General features: G+C 37.2%; 1 protein-coding gene across 2 annotated transcripts; it reads right to left on the bottom strand.

Annotated features, from left to right (window-relative positions):
- Window positions 1-3,244: 3,244 nt before the first annotated feature.
- LOC139963416 (uncharacterized) lies at window positions 3,245-21,011 on the bottom strand. Of its 2 annotated transcripts, none has more exons than XM_071964159.1 (4): window positions 20,550-21,011; window positions 15,910-16,012; window positions 10,794-10,839; window positions 3,245-8,429 (listed from the first exon to the last, which is right to left on the bottom strand). In XM_071964159.1, exons 1-4 carry the CDS (start codon window positions 20,817-20,819, stop codon window positions 8,384-8,386), a joined length of 465 nt encoding a protein of 154 aa, XP_071820260.1. In that variant the 5' UTR covers window positions 20,820-21,011; the 3' UTR covers window positions 3,245-8,383. The 2 variants fall into 2 exon arrangements, with proteins under 2 accessions (XP_071820260.1, XP_071820258.1); XM_071964157.1 differs by having other exon boundaries at window positions 10,738-10,839.
- Window positions 21,012-21,320: the final 309 nt, after the last annotated feature.

Here is a 21,320-nt window from a genome sequence, read left to right on the forward strand (position 1 = left end):
TATTTCCTTAGAGATTCTGATCCTCTTAATTAGCCCTAGCCATGAGGAGTCTTAAAATAGACAATTAAATATCTCAGTTTGTATAACTGCTTTAAGAATGGCAGAAAAATGATTGTTGAGATTGTGACATCGGTGAAAATTATCTAACGTTTTACTTTATTTGTTGGCGGTGATGGCCTTTGAAACGGTTACGTTTGTTCGCCAAGTCCATGCAGGCAAATTTACCAAAAGATATAAAGAGTTTAACGGAATATAAAATCTAACTCAGATACCCTCTTATAGATTTGTTCAACATATAATCTTTACTTTGCGATTACTGAATGTTTTCATTCATGATTTCATATACATGTTAATAATATGCAAAAAGGAAAAAAAAGAGAAGAGGAAAACACATACAAAAAAACAACAACAGCATTTGAAGCCGTTTATAAAAAAAACGGTTACTTCATAATTTAAAGTAATATTGGACTAATCGAGGTAATAAACAATATTGAAAATGTGCCGAAAATGTACCAAACTCAACAAAGCCAAAAAAAGAAAAGAATAAAAAGCTGCTTAAAGTATAGAATATAATGCGAGCACAGACTCGGCTAGACCATATGTCTGGATAAATCATTTAATTGTGGACATGGTAACCACAGACCGAGCAATATATGGTAAACTTGGTTTTCTACTAAGTCACAGTTTCTATATGGTGAACACATTAGCGTAGTTCATTAGGTTACACATCGAAGCGTAATCAAATGAAACTGTCAGTATATTTTTGCTTTCATGAAGTCCTTTCACAGGTCATGCAAGCGATGTAGGCCTTTAATAATGACATAAGGAATTCATTCTTTAGTGGGGGAGTGTTGTATTCAGTTTGGTATTTGAAGGGGGGAAACGAATGTTTCTATGATAAGAGGTAAATGTTTATAATCATAACAAATATTAAAAACAAATCTGTTCTTCTAAATTTAATAATACTAGCCTATAATTGTAGGTAGTTATGTCAATACTGCTATTATGGGCATATGAAACTGAAACTTGAATCAATTTATCCATTCAACATTGTGTATTTGGTGATATTGTTTAAACTATGGGGAATCTAAACAGACATATTTACAATTATATATAATTAAACGCATAGCACATTGTAAACTACATAAAATTGTAACAACAATTGTAATGCCCTCGTGGAATAAAAACAGATTGTTGCTATATAGCCTCCAACATCTCTTGACAAAGTACATATATATGCATGCATGGCGATAATAGCATCAAACAAAGACACGATGAGTCATACCCCACACGACCGTTCGTTATGGAAGATTAAACTGGCGTCCCACAAATCTCGACCAACCGACGACGACAAAGAAAGTAATTTATGGAACGCGCAATCATAATTGATAATATTCCTTTGTGACAAAATATGAGATTTCAAAACGTGAAATTGATGGGTTCCTCCTTTCTCTCCCAGGGGTCACAAGTCATGTCAAAAATATAACACGGTTTGACGACAAAAGCCGCGACGATTCAATTTCGTATATTATGTAGGAACCGATCGGGAAGACCAATTCCCAAATGATTTTCATGGGTTTAAGTCTCTAATAAGGGGTATTTACATCTGCTTGGTATAATGAATTAAGACTTTAATGGAATTTTAATGTGTTTTTTGTTGATCAAGGTTGATGTGTAATGATTGACAGTGTTATGAATTATATTTGTTTACGCGGATATCAAGATGCAATTAACGTGCTATATTTTCTGCAATTTTCTTCTTTCCCTCGTATTGATTTTCGACTCGGAAGGCGGTTTTACTGTTTTATGTAACGTAACACATATGGAGAGTATTAGGATCATATTGCTGTCATAGATGCGGTTAAGGTGGTTCCAGATGTATGAACTATTACCATAGTAACTGCTAATTAACAAGATAACAACAATATAACAACAAGATAACATATATATATATATATAGATATATATATATGCGGGCCTGGTAGGAATTGTATAAATTTACAGTTAAATGTTTCTTCCATTGTGATGTTTTATTATATTTTGATGGAGACTGACAAACAAAATGAAATTATAAAAATAGGAGTTGGTCATACTTTTTTTCACTTGATGACACATTACGTTGATCACTTAGTGGTAGCGCATCTCTGACTCGACAACTATAGTATTAAAAGCGATGTATACACAATTTAAATATTTTCTGTTGGGATGTAATACATTCAACGGAGTGCGCATGTCCAGGGATGTGTCGTATCTCTTTGTTTTAAGCATTCACGGTCTATATTGTCATTCAGTTTATATTGTAAAAGATACATATATTTATAGATATATGCAAATGATAACGCTTATAGCTGGAATGTGGTTATGTCCTATTGAGAGCGTGTTCATTTGTCACGGAGGTGTAGCAACTGAATTTTACAGTGCAGTATAGCATTTTATGCGCAATCAAATGTTTCAATAGCGCTTGTGTCCTATAACGTTGGAAGCCGCTTGTAAAAAAATATTTCAATGATATATGTTTATGAAATATGGTGCTATGTATCATATGGTAAGGTCAGCTCAAGTTGGTACTCTCGTTTCTGTTTACCCTTCATGAAAGGATCGTGGTTGCAATTTTATTCTCTAAATTTTAATATTTGTTATTCTATTACCGAATCTTTGTTAATACTCCAAGATTTCCAACGTTTTATACCATACCATCAATTTTTAAAGATCTTCCATTGGTTTTAAGTAATATTATGTCGATCGCCTTATTAGTCTATAAGAATTTGCATTTTTATTCCATTTTCATGATTTGATAATGTTTCTTTCTTTATTTGTGGTTGGCAATCTATTTACTTCCTTTGTACAGCGTTTTGCACTCAACATTTGTTTTTTTTTATCATGTATGTTTTATTACAACTTTCTTTAAGTGCAATGTGAAAATGAAAAGTTATGAATAATCACAACCAAAACGTGAATACGTCATTTAATTTAAGACAAGGGCAAATGGTCAGAAATATCATAAATAATATTTTCAGCTCATATTCATAAGTTTGTATATGTTGTAACTAAAAGCACATTTTTTATTGTATCTGGGACATTGACAAGAAACATGTTCCTATTTACATTCTCTCTTTGACGTGAAAAGAACTGAATTATACGTCAGATCGAGAATTGTGTAATCATTGAATAAAACCTTTACGTTTGACGTGGTGCTCTAAAATATTCATAAATTCATACAGGAACATAGATATTTGTTTTCAAACAATAAGAATTCTCCAAGACGTTGTGATATTCGGTTTCGCGTAACTGGTACTCGCTTCGTGTTGTATTAACTAACAATCCTTTAATTTTGCCTCGAAGTAAGTATTTGACATTATTTTTCCTACTTACTAATTGGTGTGCCATGAATTAGGAATGATGAAGCTTAATCAATAACTATACATCATGTTATATGCAATACTCGGGAGGTATCAAAATAAATTGCAAAACCGTCGAGCAAACCCAGTATGTTGCTTGGATGACATCCAGGTGTCTTTCGTCTGAGAAACATGTTCCCTTCCTGTCAGAAACCTTTTAAGTATCAAGATAAAATCAACAAAACACATTGGCATTGCGGGAGAGTGTACAGTGATCACGCCAAAGCCATTGTAGCGACGGAAGTCTGTACTTCGTCACTATAGTTTCTCTGTATTTTTAAGGAACAATAGAGCGTTGATGACGTTTTAATGAGGTATTCTGACTTAAACCACCAATTTCTCAGAATTAAGATCACTGAGTAATATTCAAACTTATTGCTCAATTTTCCGAACAAACATTGTGTGGTAATCAATGATATCGTTAATCAATCAATGTTATCGTTATTGATCTAGCTATATATATTCTCCTGAGAATTTTTACTTACTATTATTTTATGTTATGAATCTTGATTGAAGTTAAGGAAGTTCATAATTTTGACTTTCCACATGATTGTATTTCTAACTTCACAAACACATACGCATGCACACACACACACACACATACACATAATCCCACCAGCCCTTGAAAGACAATATATTGCGTTATGTTAACAGTTTATCAAAGGAAATATCACATTCACGTATGATTACATTCATGTCAAGGTACATAGCCAAATCAACAAGGTCGAGCAAGTGTTTCGTGCTTAGATCGACATATTGATAACCTTCGATTTCGGAAAAAAATCGTTTAAAATTTGTACTTTTCGGGTTATTGATGACTGTTATATAAGTTAGGTTTTAACCTTCCTGTTTGTGGTGTCACTCAGTTTCAATTGCAAAGAATAACAAAACAATCCCGCTGAAAGTTGCCACCCATATCCGGTCAGGAACTTGTGTCGATTAGACACACAACTCCTGACCTTATTTGTCAGTGGGCCTAGGTATATAACTTAATATTGGGTATATGCAAGGCTACTGTGAATATATACCAAAAAGCATGCACGCATAGCATACTATTTTATACCCCATCACATAACAGTCCATGATAGAAGCGAGTCTATCTTTGGGGGAGGGGGGGGAGGGGGATCATTCAATTTTAAGCTGTACATCAATTGTGCTAATATCTTGTGTAAAAGTAAGTTGGCCTGATGACGTTTCGGTCCTAGCTAATATCTTAAATAAGAATTTATTGCTGTAAATGTATAAATCATATTATTTGAAAGTGCCTTCTCTTATTGGTTAAAACAAAATGAAGTGGATATAACTGGTATATATTAGTGCAATTCTTAAATTTTTAAAAGATTAATTGACAGTTAATTAAGTCATCTAATTTGCATTTCTTCATTGTATATTACATAATGGTAAGTTGGGTTGACGTATAGTGAAGGCTGTGATTGAAAGGTGGAGGGGAAGGCGAGTGAAAACATGTATACATTCATTCGAAACCAACCGTTTATTATAATTCGGACTTTTTCCGTTATAATTTCATGCTGAATATAATGTCATCAGTATTGCCTTTTACTTTGGCTTGCTAAAGATTGCAGAAAGGTCTCCTCGGGAGGCGTCAATATTTTAACTATTCCCATGAAAAGGAGGAATGTTCATTTAGAAAAATATTTATGGTCTCAGTCAAATTCTTGTGGAAGTTGGAAACGTTTGTGACCATTATTGGACCTTTCTGGCATATTTTGGAGCAGTGGTGATGACCTTTAAAAACTTCATATGTTATACCTTAGGTGTTTGTGGTAAAATGACGTCATTTGACTTTATTAAATGCTCACTATGTAAAAGATTGTTCACCACTTAATACGTAATATCACTAGTTAACTTGATAAATTCGTTAGCTTCCTTTTGAAAAATCATTACAATCATCATATATCGCTCCCTCCCGGCCCCCTCCTCCGCCCCCCCCCCTCAAATATAAAGCATAAAATATATTTCCAGTCAATTCAGTGGGGAAACCCCAATCATTCCTATGTCGTTGTTTAGAATTTTGAGTATATAAAACATACGCCTACACCATAATATATAATTGCATACGATCATATTCACAAGGACATCGATTCACAATTGCGTGACAACTGAAAAAGAAAACTGAAAGTTGATTCTTTTTCTAATTAGTCATTGTGTTCTTGTAAGCTACTCACTTACGTTTCAAGACAGTATTATGAGAAAATGTTGCTGTAGCTAACTAACCCGAAGTGTTAAAGTGAAATAACTCAAAAGTTGAGACGTTTGCCACACATAGGCCTATGTAGTACAGAGAGACTTGAAAGATTGACCTGAAAGTAGCGTTAAAACATTTTACTTGAAGTAACTCGACATTAAAATCCAGGGGCGTATCCAGGATTATCCAAAGGGGAGATTGGGTCCCTGGGAACTACACTTGGGAAGGGATGTGTCTGGGAGTCTACACTTGGGGAGGGGGTGGGGGTTTCTGGGAGTGTTCTCCTTAAAAGAAATTCTGCTAATAACTGCTTTTGAAGTTTTATGAGCATGAAAATGGTGCAGCGCACCCTCATCCCCTCCTACTTCATACCCCCCCCCCCCCCGAATCCGCTACTGATATCCGGTGACTCGTTTAAGCCCTGTTTCAAGGGCAGCACTGAAATAGAGGGCGGAGAGGGGTATAGAAGGAGGATGAAATAGAGGATGACGGGAGGGTTCGTTCTCTTTTCTTAAATGATAAATAATAATTCTTTCTTGTTTGTAATAATTGAATTATGTTTTTATGTAAAAAGAATCAGTTGGAAATTTTTAATTATTAAGGAATGCAATTCGAATTAAGACATAAACAAGATTCTTGCAAGAAAACGTTTTCTTTATTGGCGACAAATGTTTTTTTTTTTTTGGTATTGTAATATGAGTGAATTTATCGCTTTTGCTGAAAAAGGATTTGTACATTTTCAAGAAATATGTGCTTATATGAAAGAAGATGAAAAAGAAACATTATGTTATGGATGTTGATGGAGAAACTAATAAAAGTAGTTATGATGACAATTTTGCGTCATTCCATTATTATTTTTTTAATCTTATTTTTCCCCGTCTATATTGACCAAACTCGATCCTGCTGACCAACTGTCCCTCCCAGAGTAAATCATTTAAATGCATCCCAAGCATTAAAGCCTAAAGCATTGAATGTTTTTGTTTAATTAATTAAAATCTCTGGCAATTCAATGAAATCTGAAAGCTTGTGCCTCAACATAAAATAAAATTGCATTTGCCACAATTTGGTGATTCCCGTACAAGTTCCGTTTTTGTTTTATCAAAGGAAAAACATGTACGTATACCGGTACCTAATATCAGGATATGTTACTGAATCCACTTAAAATACTATACCAACCAAATATCTTATACCGTTTAATGAAAAAAGTTATGCATAAAACTAAAGCCATATGTCTTTCGCAAATGTAATGCTGAAAACTTATCCACAGTCTTCTCAGAAAAAAAACGCATTGAAACTAATGAAGATATAAAATGATACAGAAAGTTCTCATCCTCAAAATTTCCTTCATATTACCCTAAATCCATATTAATATACTAAAGATTGTTGACATGCGCAAGGCTTCAGAAGATATTGCTCACTAAGTCTAAATATTAATATGTACTTGTAAATGTTCTGTGCTACGTTTTAAGCCAGAGGTGCGTTGTTTTCTTTCGTGAAGGAAAAATAAGTACCAAAATCCCACATGCCTAATTCTCTGACCAGCAGTGATATTCTATACCGTGTTTGCCAGCAACTTTCATTTAGAATGACCCCAACCGGATCACCACCATTAATGGTAGGTCCAGCCCATATTATCGTTCTAAACCTATGGTACCACCCCACCCCACCCGCTACCCATACCCCTGCCCGTACTATTGCACACAAACCAACCAAGTTTCAGTTCAGTCCCACAAGGCGCGTGGGTTGGACAGAAACTTTAGTACCATTTTGAACAAATTGGCAAAGATGTGCGTCTCATTCCTTGTACCGGTACATTGTATCTGAACAGATGAGACTGAAGTATAGTATACCACCCAGGTCATACTATTAAACAGATTAGACTAAGGTATAGTATACCAACCATTTCATACTATTAAACAGATGAGACTAAAGTATAGTATACCACCCAAGTCATACTATTAAACAGATGAGACTAAAGTATAGTATACCACCCAGGTCATACTATTAAACAGATGAGACTAAGGTAGTATACCACCCAAGTCATACTATTAAACAGATGAGACTAAAGTATAGTATAACCACCCAGGTCATACTATTAAACAGATGAGACTAAGGTGGTATAGCACCCAGGTCGTACTATTAAACAGATGAGACTATAAAGTATAGTATAACACCCAGGTCGTACTGTTAAACTCACGATTTAACTCGATTTAACGAAAGAATGACAAAAGCAAAAATGCAGTATACCGTGTCACCGTCGTTTCTGGCACGGTTAAAGGCAGTGAGCGTATTTATATTTTTCAATTTAGCTTCATCAGCTCATGTAACGCGGAAGCGGTGTTACCATCTAAACATATTTTTATATATTTATTTTCACTTTGTGCAAACTGCGCATGACCAATGGGCATCCTTTTCAGCACTTTCAATATCTAATCGCGAGTTTTTATTTTCGCTATTAATGATATATTCTCTTTCTTGTTCTAATTTATGAATTTTATCTACACATAGAAAATCGGTTCTTTTGCCTTTGCTTCCTAGGCTGGCCATCAGTCTCCCTGCGTACTCTAACGTCCAATCAGAAGTCGTACATGTTGGTTTTCCAATGAGCATGCGCACTGTGGAACGAAATGTGACACGGCAAACGACGCATGGCATGCCGTGGTATATAAAAGGTACACTTTCTGGTACAGTTCGTCCCTCAATTTCATCATCGGGGTAAAAAGGACGAATGTTACTTTCGAGGGTGGGAAATGATGAGTCGTTTGGAAGACATTGAGAATCAACTTCTTCTCCTCGTTTCACGGACCAGGCTCCTCCCACAATTCCTGTGGATTGAAACAAACAAACAGAGACACTGAGTTCATTTTGATATACAAAGCAATATCACGATCCTAATTATTAATTTGAGTTTATCTGCTCGTCAAGTCTTATTTATCCGATTACAATCATCAATTTTCATGTCATAACTGATAACTGAATATCACTATAGTAAACCAATTGGCGTAACAACCTCCCCGCCCCCTCTTACAACTCTCCCGCCCCTCTTACAACTCTTACTATCCCTTCCCCTATCGTTCCCTTCCTTGATTTCTCACGGTAACATCATTGAAGTATCATGCAGTGTTTCTTGAAATCCTTATTAGTTGTTTATTCAATTTACGTTTGCTTTTTATATTCCATCGATGTGTTAGCAAGCTACTTTTATAACAAGAAATGGGTTCATCCAACCTGAACAGTTTGCATAAGCAACATAGAACAGTGTAGGAGACCATACCAGTTCATTACAAGGTAAATACCATGACTGCTATACGTAAGCAAAAATTTACATATCAGTATAATTTGTTAAGCTTTACTTTTAATTCCATTTTTGGTTTATACATCAACCTTAAACGAGACAACTTTATAGTCGTCCGAGATTCTGATATCTGTTGAGAGTATACGAGTTTTGTAAAACTACGCCCTCTATTGAATCTACATAGGGCGAAAGAAAGAAACTGCGAAGTGTCTGCACGAACATTCTGCTATAACCATTTACTACTCGGTGGCAAGTGATATAATATCCAGCTGTTGAATTGGTCTTTTTATAAATAATAAAAAATTATATAAATAAAAAGGCAAAATAGCCCCCAGTGTCCAAAAGGTACAGTTTCAAACAGATCAAATTAATCCATTTAATCGCCATCTTACATCATAGATTGTAGAACGGTATAAAGGGCATTCCGTGGAAATTATGTAAGGAAGTTAAAAATGCAACAACACATATATACCCGTATGCATGGCGTGTTTAAAGTCAAAAGCTTCATGATAGCATTTCAAGTTACACCGCAATCAAATGTTCTTTTTAATATATTTTGTTAACATATGTATTGATGTTTGAGATACTGCAGATTGCTATTCAGTTTTTCCCTATAGGTGTTAACACCGTCTCGTGGTGCCCGAAACTCCAAACCCACACACTCCTTTAGAAAAGCTCCGTTGGTTAAACCACACATAGACCTAAAAATTGCATCTGGGTGGTGGTAGTTTGAGGCATGTTCAGATGTGCCGTTGCTTGTGATTTTAGTCTCGTATAGGTCTTTGTATTTACTAGCTGATGATCTAATATTGCGAGTTAGTTTCGGAAAGTGAAACTGGCTTTAAATATAAGAAAATGCCGAATACGCACAATTAAATTACTTTATTTATTTTATGTGTTATGGGTTTTGTATTATGATTGAGAAAGGCAGGAAGTGCAATGTTTAGGAAAGATTTAATAGGGTAACCCTTCCTTCCATGAATTTTTGTTAACTACAGGCCGACAGACATACAGGCAGTTAGAGAGACAGAAGAACTTGAACTACTATGCTTGTGGATTATTACTGTAGTTGTCAATGGCGTCAGTAACCAGCCTTTGCCATCGGGGAAGAAGGGGATGGGGGGGGGGGGGGCTGATTGACACAAGGAGTTGGGATCATAGGGGTGTTAACATATACTTAAGCCTATAACATTTTACAAAGATAACACTTCGTTCAGAATAGTAAAACTTCGAAGAGGACTTGCTTCTTTTTTTGGTAAATTATTACAATCTATTTATTAAACCCATGCATAGTTTCTGCTCCTACCTGTGTTACACTATATTGACAAATTAACATTTTAAACGTAAAATATACACGATCGTTTCTGTTAACACAACTCTATGGAATTCATTGTCAGTTTGATTAGGTTGCTGATTTAATGATTAAATTGTTTTCAGGCTTGTATATGGCTATTCGGGGATTTCGTTTTATTATTCGTTGTTACTTTAGTAATTATGTTCAATTAATTTTAGATAAAAAAGCATGCTTTATATTGTTTCCATTGCTTTTGGTGGCGGAGGGGGTGGGGGGGATTTTAAATGACTGTATACCCTTTCCCCCTCTCCATCTGCACTCTGGTTAAGTCATTGGCAGTCAGGCCCGTAGTCCGGAATTCTACATATCTAAGTTGGCCACAATATTGATCTCTTACAACGAGTGAAGATGGGAGCGGGACAGCAGTAGGCACCAGCGGAGGCGGGGGTGGGGGGTGGGGGGAGACGACCCTAAACCGCGGTCTAGCTACGAACCTGCTATATATATAGTTATATAGAAGTTTATATCTAAAAACAGGTATCACCTTCATACATTTTCCTTGCAGTCATTGGACATACTGTGTTACCCCATTTAACATACAACGTGCCAGCTCCGAAGTTATCGGCCGCCCACGAAGTTCCTTCATCTGAAATGTAACAAAAAATTGTATTGTAAATACAGGTAGAACGATGAGGTCACTCTATGTACACGTAACAGAAAACGCACAAACTTGATCGTTTGCACATGATGTGGAGTTGTCATGGTTACATTTCATTCACACGCACACTTTGTCAAGTAAGTAATAGACATAATCAAGTCTTTGGATTATCGATTGTTCAAAGCGATATCCAGAAAAGAAGAGAACACATACATTTCCCGAAGGTTTGGATAGTAATTCCCTGACGGATCCATTTGAATCTTCTAAGGATCCCGTTGTTACTGAACCAATCTTTAACAAGACAGATACTACAACACAAAACTTGTGCATGATTTATGTTTTGGGAGGGATGGATGTTATTCTCACCAAAAGGTTTATAAAATTCAATATGTGCTCCCAGGACGATAAATAATGCAGGACACATTTAGAAAATGGTTATAAAGCACGTCGCCCTCTAATAAGCGAGTTACTTGACCTGGGAGAGAAACATGAGCCAAAAGAGGGCGCTATTCAAGCTTGTCAAACTTATTATCTTGAATAAGTAAGGGAAATGTCATTGTCAACGAACGCATCTTCTTTCCTTCGTAATAAACCAAAAACAGGTGAATCTTTCTTTCTATAAATAATGGGATTGCTTCAGTACAAAACATCAAATGCAGCTTAAAGCATGTTCTATACTTATGCTATATGATCCGCTCCCATTACTGCTCAGCAGTATTGGCAATCTCTTGAAACGACTTGAGCAAGTCGTTTTAGGATTTCCATTGACGTGGATAATGTTTTAATAGGTTAACGGTTAACAGGAGCACACCCTCAACATACTTAAATTTGTTGGAGAGAAAACCGACATATTAGTTTTGTTTTCCTGAAGGTTTTATACCTTTCAATGTATTCCCAATTGTCAAAGGAGATTACAATTTATGATTTATTGATGAGGAAGCAGTAAACCAATAGCTGAAATTTGAATGCCTCTGACCATTTGTTTGGGGTATATCTAGCGTATTTGGTAACCATATATACTGGCTGTTGTATAATGCTATTTCTGTTTTGTCAGCTGTATATGTCATTACTTCTCATTTCTCCGTCTGCCCCATTCCAAATTGTCACGTGATCGGACCAGAGAGTTGTTCCTGATCGGACAATGAACTGTTCCATAGCTAACCACCAGCTATGCAAGGATATATACTAACATTATGCAAAACTGTAAAACAACACGTCATGGTACAGCAGCATAGCGGCGAAAGACCAATTAATACCACTGTGTTTGCGCTGTTGCTTAGCAACAATGAGAATGTTCCCAGTTGGAAAAACAACAGCGAAAACACGTCGAGAGAGGGAAAGTTGTCGAGAACTGAGTAATACATTGAAATGTGTTTTGCCTCCTGTTTTAACCTCATCGGGTTAAGTTCAAAGTGCAATTGTTTTAAACCTAAGGGAAATTTCATTTTCATAAAATCGTGTAAATATTTTGCCTAGCCTGGATTGAGAACGACGTGTTAATTCAATGACAGCTAGTCTTAGTTTGTAGGCCTACTTTAAATGAGAGAACAAAGCAGGTGTACGTAATATCAGAACAAACTGAAATAAATAAGTAATTTCGAATATGACACTTGAAGCTCGACTTATAATAATGCTTTACATAGAATGCAGTAAAAATTTTGACATTTCAATGTGCTAATGTCCCGCAGAGAATCACACCGTGTTTCAATTGATGTTACCTTGTAAGTATCCTACCACACAGCTTACTTGTTAATTGGTCGGGGATAAAGGCCTACACCTGCTAACGCAGACGAAATAACCGAATTAAAGGGTGTGAAGACTCGCGCAAAAAGAAACGTCTAATACCGGTAATCTGACCTAGTTTCGAATGAGGTGTAACTGAAGTGTTAGACACCACCATCGATCCCAGAAAATACACACACAGCTTGCTACCGTCTGTAATTAGACACTAGTGTACAGTCAGTACATACAACTGGGGTCAATACCCACAACACAGTGTACAAACGATACAGCGATGGACATCTCAGGTCCAGCTAAAGATAACAAGGTATCACGTTTCATTATTGTCTGCATTTTGTAGCGACAAGAAGAAAACTTCACTTGCAAGCAACGGAAAGTTAACTTTTTCAGGTCGCGGCACGCTGTTTGGGGCGAGTCTTTCAATGCACACACGGGACATATTCATCGGTTATAATTATTAAGGGTACACTCCTCCCCCTTCCCTTCACTCCCATTACACATTGGGACAATCTTAATGTTTCGATGCATCACTCTTCCTAATGGCCTGATGACACACGAATGTCACATGATCATGTCGATATATTAATTAAAACACTCTGTTATATACTTTGTATTTATTGTATGTATTTTAGATCCTCCTGCAAGCAGGAACTCGCGAAGAAGCCATCATTGGCTTATCAAAGCCGCAAGCTGACCGAAGTCAGTCTCTTACATTCATATTTAACGTCCATGATTATGAATTGTCAATTGTCAACAACTCTGTAACTGGTCGCCATACATTAATATTGGAGTAACTCGAACTCGGGACCTTATGATTGAAAGGCACCGGCGTTAACCACTGAGCTAACACTCCATACTTTGGTATCCCTTCTTAAAGCAGTTTTCACTCATTGTAAGTCTCAGATGTGTCATATAGCCTAATGGTTTCATAGGAGGAGCTTGCCCACCCCCTCCCCCCTTACCATCACCATTGTTGTCTGCTCCCCCCCCCCTTCCATCTACAACACATACTGGATGCAACATGCTTGGGTAAGGCATGTCTGGGTAATATTCACACGAACGGACGTAATTTATAAAGTAACATAACACAAACTAGTTATCTGTTCGTTTTCTACCTTCTGGCGTTAACTGGGATGCAAATTGGGTGAATTAGGCAAATACTCACTGACATATATAAAAGGTATAAACAGCTACAAAAGGTGCTGTTACGAACAGGCGGTTACGTTTCCATACTAGGAAGTATACAATGCTACCACAATACAGTAAAAGTATATCAAACAAGGAACGTCATTCAAAGGACCCTCCCGCACCGCCCAACCTATTATACCCCTCCCCAAATTGACGTATAGGTGAAAACTGCAAAAAAACAAAATTGTCCAGACATTGAGAATGTGTCAGTTACTGCCCTGCTATATGATGCTTTTCTTTGGACTAAGGGGCGTCGATTATTCTTATTATTTATATTATCATTATTGTTAATATTATTATTATTATTATTATTAATATTATTATTAGGACTTAGGTTCATCTGTCAATTTTGTCAGCAAAATGTTCTCTTATATATGTAGTGATAGACATGCAGTAATCTTGATTACTGCCGTAAAATGTATCATCATTGTCATTAAACGTTATAGGAGTCAACCACCAATCAGAATCATATCATAATCATCCGGAACACCGAACCTTTGAGATGATTTAATGTATATGTATTCATAATTGGTGTTTTACCCTCTAGTCCCTAGACCAGATAAAGCCATGATGACGTAAGCAAATGCAAGCAAAATATATCCTAGAGCCAAGACACTATGCTGGGAATAATTGATCAGTAAATATAGATACGTGTCAGGCTGAGTTTTTATCTGCTATGCGGGACATGTTTTGGTAATGTATGCCCTTAATGTCGATGGATTAATATCCACCGTCGAGAAGTCATTGGCCTGATATCAGTAACATAACAATGTCATATATTTAGTTTTCACTCACCACAGTGACAGCGTGTTCGATATGTCATAAGGTTTTATGAATGTCCCACAAGACATTTTTGCTTTAATTTATTCGTGACAGGCCGCAATGTTGGAGTAGTACATCAGGTAGTTGCCTGTTATCGTCCATTATATAGCAGTTCTGCTACATTGAGTCAGTATTATTATTGGTGTTCAGTGCTATTATTAGTTCAAAATTAGATTATCATTCCTTTGACTCAAGTTTCCTGGTGACAGATTATTTGACAGTTACAGCTTTCCTTTCCTTATTTATGTGCAAGAATGTTTGCATTGAAATAGTGCCTTTGAAAAACTTGTTTTTTTTCCAACATAACATTTTTGTGTCGCTTTGGGGGGGGGGGGGAGGGGGCAAATAACTGCACAACATTATTGTTTCAGTTTCGGAGCGTTATTGCAGTCTATTGTTTACTTGAGTTGATGACATGTGGTCACGATATACATAGTCGGGACTGACGAGAGGAAGGGGAAGGGAGGGAGGGAGGGAGGGAGGGAGGGAGGGAGGGAGGGAGGGAGGGAGGGAGGGAGGGAGGGAGGGAGGGAGGGAGGGAGGGAGGGAGGGAGGGAGGGAGGGAGGGAGGGAGGGAGGGAGGGAGGGAGGGAGGGAGGGAGGGAGGGAGGGAGGGAGGGAGGGAGGGAGGGAGGGAGGGAGGGAGGGAGGGAGGGAGGGAGGGAGGGAGGGAGGGAGGGAGGGAGGGAGGGAGGGAGGGAGGGAGGGAGGGAGGGAGGGAGGGAGGGAGGGAGGGAGGGAGGGATAAGGGAGGGAGGGAGGGAGGGAGGGAGGGAGGGAGGGAGGGAGGGAGGGAGGGAGGGAGGGAGGGAGGGAGGGAGGGAGGGAGGGAGGGAGGGAGGGAGGGAGGGATAAGGGGCTACATCCCCCAGAGTCAATTAGGGGGTCCGAGGAAATACGTGATGAATGATAATGTATTCTCATGTACAAAATATACTTAGCGGGAACAAATGATGACATCAAAGATGGGGACCAGGCTGGTGACATACATTTCAATAATATCCCCCGTAATTACATTACAGACTATACCTCTGGTTAAAATAGTTTACATTCAAGCAACCACATCTAGACTTACAGGAACAAGATATTGCGATTTGGTTTTCAACTTTTTAATAGTGAATTTATGATATTTTCTCCCCCATATAAGTGTAACGTTGTCTGCTACCAGATAATCACTTCAAAATACCACTGTAACTGTAGGAAATACTCTGTCGACCAACATCCATCGAGTTTTTTTAAAGCTTTTCTTAATAATTTTGAGTTTTAGTATTTAATACAAACACTGTCAAGTCGAACTTAACAACTTACCCGAACGATCGCCATGGTCATCTTTACATTGAGAGGCTGGTAGTGACGGGGTTTTCCAAGAAAGATGGCGTTTTATTGTTCCAAGCTGGGCCATAAGAGTCATCTATCATCGAACGCCAAAAGGAACAAAAAAAAGAAAAGAAAAAAGAACCTGGTAGGTAATATATATATTTATATATGGCATGACAAATGATCAATAGTGAGATGAACCGGGTTATCATTCGATGATCGATATACCTGGCTCAACGTTTGATAAAATAGGTTTACCTAATTATTGAGCATTTGTCTTGTCATACCAACCAGTTGGGACAGTTTGCTAATGCTAGTACCTCTTTAAACTGTCCTCCCATATCATGCTTCAAAGCACTCGTACTGACAGAACAAACAGTTCCTAACCTTTCATCTGATAGAAAACATGATATTCATACTGCTGTACTGACAATACGAGTGCTCTGAAGTGGAACATTACAGTACAGTATAGAAAAGATTGTCCCAACTGGGTGTACATGCGATATGATTTTCATTTGACATATATGATAACATGTAACTCAAGTTGTTGCACTTTTTGAAAAATCTTTATAAAACCGCTTTTTGGTTTTGCTCTTTGAGGTACATGAAAGGAAACAGGTTGGAGGATGTAAGACCTGCAAACTAAATATTTGAATAAACTTGCACACAAATATTCAAATATGCCGCACGCCTTAGTTAACATATACGATTGAAACATTCGGGTGTATATTTGCATATTAATGTCTAGGCTGACGTCAATATACATCGATAAAAGGATATTAGTAAAGAGATGAAATCATGTAGACAATCCCTTCGCAAATGATCTACCAATTTTCTAAGAACCAGTTCTACCTCGAGGAAACGCAATCTATTGTTTTGATATTTAATTACAAGTTGTCTACTCCGAATTTGAAAGATTCAATTAAGTAAATGAGGTAGAATGGTTCAAAGTTTCATCAAGTTTATATGAGAGCGCCTGTATCGTCACAGAAATAATATTCTGGGATTGTGAGATCAAAACAAGTCAGCAGAGTTATAATTTGTTTTATTAATATTCACTGGAGAAATCAAAATGTAGAAACACGATCCTCCTGCTGAAATTAAGATATTTATCCACTCCCCGGTATCATTACAGATACAAAAAAAGTCACGGAACGCTAAAAACGTTTCAACGATGGTTCCACAAACAAGGTAATAAGGGTCGTTATTTTGTTCGTCTCGGGGTTGGCGCCATGTTATGCGAGGTACCGTAATCGTTAAGGTCAATATAGTTTACACCCCTGGCATCACAAGTCTCCAATTAAAACTATTTACCACGAAGTATCAACGAATCCACGGAGGGATTCCCTGATTTTTTTAATTTTTATTCTGTCACCTTTAAAATAATCAGTTTTGACAACATCTTTAAACGTAGAATTTTGATACCAACGTCGTGTAAATATAGGTTATTATATCAGATATTAACTACTTCATTTAAATGACAATACTCATTTTGGAGGCATTTTTACATTTCTTCTTAAACAATGTTATCGAATGATTGCTAATGGCAGACCAAATCCCTTGATGGAAATCGAAGTACTCTATAACACCTAGTAAACATTTGCACGGTAAACCTCTGGGACTTACAGTCACAAGGTTTCCCGACCCTTATATTCTTTATGATTGATGGGATTTTTGAAACAACAGTTCGAATATGTGATTGTAGAAACGAAGGAGGGGGTTGGTAGGGGAGGGGAGGGGTGATTTCCAAATGCGGTCGGTGCCCAGTCAAATGCACTTGTAACAAAGGTATGTGGGACAGTGATGGTTGCTATATCTATGGTCGTTCTATACATTTGCACACGCGCACTCCTATATTCTCATTTCATTTCGTCTACTCCGATTTCCTGGTTTTTTTTTATTAGCTTGCTACCTTTGCTTTTGCCTTATATAAAATGTTGACTGAGAACTGATGCGAATCACCTACAGTATATACATGCACGTCATTAAGTCAAGTCACGTTATTAGCCTATAAGACGGAGTCTTTGTCCTAAGAATAACCTTTCACAACATTCATTTGAGTCATTCCTCATCACACTTGACTTTAGGCAGATCTCATGTCTGCGTCATTTCATTATCTTCACAACCAATTTTTACATGTGACCTCGACGTCGTCATATTTTTTGCCCTATTGGCCTTCCATACTTTAGTTTACTATCAGATCAGGCAGTTACTGGAGGTAAATATTCGGCTAATTTAGAAAGCGATTTTGAACTGGGGGAGGTTTCGCGCAGCCCGAATTACATTTCATCTATTTGCGACATTGAAAATGTTTGGTTGTTAATGTTTGAAACACCCTGTCTGCAAAAATGAACACCGTCATCTCAGCGGTAGGTAGTTGTATGACTCATATCCCTTGTTATGATTTGATTATAAATATTGGCAAGTGGTAGACAATTTGACACTTCTACAGAAGAGTTGTAATTCTCTGCTCAACCTAGCAACATAAAAAAAAATATTATACAGACAAAAAAAAATGTTTTTTTTTTTGCAACCCAACATGGACTTAACTTAAAACTCATTTTCTCGTTCATAGGAGTTTGAATACAATTGAAACATGGAAATATTCTAGATGTTTCCGAGGAAATACCAACTAATTTATTACAGACATTGGCAAGTGGTAGGAAATTTGACATTTCCACAGGGGAGTTGTAGATCTCAGTTCAAACTAGCAACATAAACAATATTTAAAACAAAGAATAAGAAGAAGAAGCAAAAAGAGAAGAAAACCCAGCATTGACATAATTTAAATTTGTTTTCTGAATCCTCATATAGGTGGATGAATGCTTGGAACATTGAAAGATAGTCGCGATGCCTCCATACTTAAAGTTATGGACAGAAAAGTCCAACTTAGTTGGGGGGGGGGGGGGCTTAGTGGGGGAGAGGAAGAAAGGGATGAGGGTTGGGTCGTTGAGGTTCTCGTGGTATAGTTTCTTTGTGTTTCTTCAGGAGTGTATATAGGCCTATATATGCTCTGGTCTTATATACTTATATGTATAGCGGCTATTGCCTATATCAGGCTAGGCCTATACCAGATATGTGAGGAAGGGATTATATGTCAGTGAATTTGTATAGATGTGTTTGTGGGTTGGTTATGGCGTGTGCTGAAGATAGAGAAGGGGGCTATACTGAGCCACTATTTCACATATTTTATGTGACAATAAGTCATGACTTGAAATGTAATTGTATAGATTAAAGTATAAGACACGTTTGTTATTTCAATTAGGTCCCTTGCAATATGCACAATGAAACGAATGAATTGTGGACAAGTTTAATTGGAAGTAAATTAATATATACCTTCGAAGTACTGGTTATAGAAAGTCTTTTGACAGTATGTCTAAGAAAGAGAGGGAAAAGAGAAAGGGGGAGGCCGGGGGGGGGGGCAAGTTTTCCTGCTTCTTGCAGCACTTGCATGACATATACGTATAAAAAAATCTTCGCCAGAGCAAAGAATGCGAAATATTTCTGTCCGCACATACCCCCTCCCTCCCCCCGCCCCGGCAAGAAAAAAAAAATGTTTTTTTAGGCCTTTAGGGAATATAGACAACTTTCAATATTTTGTCTAATTTCTTAGAATATTGCGGTAACTACGGTATGTAGCAAGTTTCAAGTAGCTGATCGAAATTGTTCTTCACATGGTGTTGCAATGCGCACAGCTGGACGCTGTCTGTCTGAGGGAAACTTCAGAATTTTGTCAGCGAAAACAATAACAACCATGTGCTGTCATTGTAAGGGGGGGGGGGGGGGAATCATCAGCTAACTGCCATATTTCGTTCAATACTCGGGGAAAATCAACATGATACCTTCAGAGCAAATATTTTGTCATTTTTCCAGCCCACATGAATGCAGAAGAGCTGAAAATAATATACGCATTATGTTGTAACAATACCCACTCTTAGAGGGAAGAGTAACCCCTCACACCTCACAATATGTATGGTTTCTAGGTCCATGCTAATAGAGGATTTCTTTCAATTAACGAATAAATATCCCGATTTTTCTGCTTTTCTATAAAATAAGATACCATATAGCCTATGTTCCTATACACCAATTCGCCTTAAGCTATTTAATAGCTTTTATAATATCTGGATAAGCCATATTCGATAATTGACTGTGTTCAATTTAAGGTGAGCAACATTAATTTCCTTACTGGCAAAATACGTCCTAATATAAATTATAAGACATCAGACTGCGGCTGTCGTTACTAATTCAGGGACCAATACTTTACAACAACAAAAAAAGGATTAAACTAAGGCCAATGTTCAGTTTTATAGAAAGTGTCACTTATGGCACGATCCTACCTAAAAATCACTGCTCCGAAAATTATTATATGCATGCTCCCCCAGCCCTCTCCGCAGTATCGGGGAGGGGGCTGAAATATTACATACACTGTTACAGGAACAGCTGTGCTTATAAAGGGCCTATATTTATATACGTACGATATTCTATGAACACTATGATGTGAAGTAAGATTGACACTGTGCATTTTTGCATATATTTAAATAATATTTATCACACACTACGTCCTTATATATAATAATATATTCTTTTAATAACATATTAACATAATATTAAATCGTATGATGAACAAATACCTGAACATCAGCGAATTTATCTTGTAATTCCTGTAATTTATTAATCCTTTCACGACTCTCCTGCCATTTATCCTTGACGTTCGTATTTTCATGACGTTTTTGGGTTTGTCCATTTTGGTCATCCTGGTGAGCTGTCCTGGAGTATGACCCTTCCTCTAGGTCGTCCTGACCGCTATATGAATGACCTTCGAGCGGTAAATCAACCGAAGAGGCTACCGTCCATGTAACCTGACTTTCAATTAACAACAAAGTTAGTAAAACGTGCCACATTTTCGTGAGAAGGCTTGGCTTTAAAACTTGCTGATAAATTTGCACAAAAATATAGGCCCGCAGTTTCAATAATAACAAAAATTATATTAATAAAAAATGTCAATATACAAATTGCTGAAGATCAACACCAAATATTGACATACGTAGTATCCCACTGACATACCTGACTGAGGGTTCTGCATAGTTTTACCAATCGGCTCTGAACTGTAAGAACCTGTAAGGGTCTCTTAATAAAAACAGACAATACGGAAGCCTTGAGAGAACATTCACGCTTCCCCCTCCACAAAGAAAACAAACCAACAACAACTTAATCCACTCCCATTGTCGTTAGATTCATAATGTAACCATGTGTTTAAAATGAAGGTGTTATGACATTCAAGTTTCATTGAGACTGTGACCATTTGTTTCAAATGCAGGTGTTATGTCATTCACGTTACTTTGAGACTGTGACCATTTGCTTCAAATGAAGGTGTTATGTCGGTTACATCATTATGTTCCGAC

The sequence above is a fragment of the Apostichopus japonicus genome, chromosome 22 (genome assembly GCF_037975245.1).
Source record: "Apostichopus japonicus isolate 1M-3 chromosome 22, ASM3797524v1, whole genome shotgun sequence".
NCBI lineage: Eukaryota > Metazoa > Echinodermata > Holothuroidea > Aspidochirotida > Stichopodidae > Apostichopus > Apostichopus japonicus.

Coding starts and splice junctions, on each gene's coding strand:
- LOC139963416 (XM_071964157.1), bottom strand. CDS start 20,819: ATGTGGCACGTTTTACTAACTTTGTTGTTAATTGAAAGTCAGGTTACA. Junction 10,840..15,909: donor TGACCATGGCGATCGTTCGG/GTAAGTTGTTAA, acceptor GTTACATTTCAG/ATGAAGGAACTTCGTGGGCG. Junction 8,430..10,737: donor TGCAAGGAAAATGTATGAAG/GTGATACCTGTT, acceptor TTCAATCCACAG/GAATTGTGGGAGGAGCCTGG.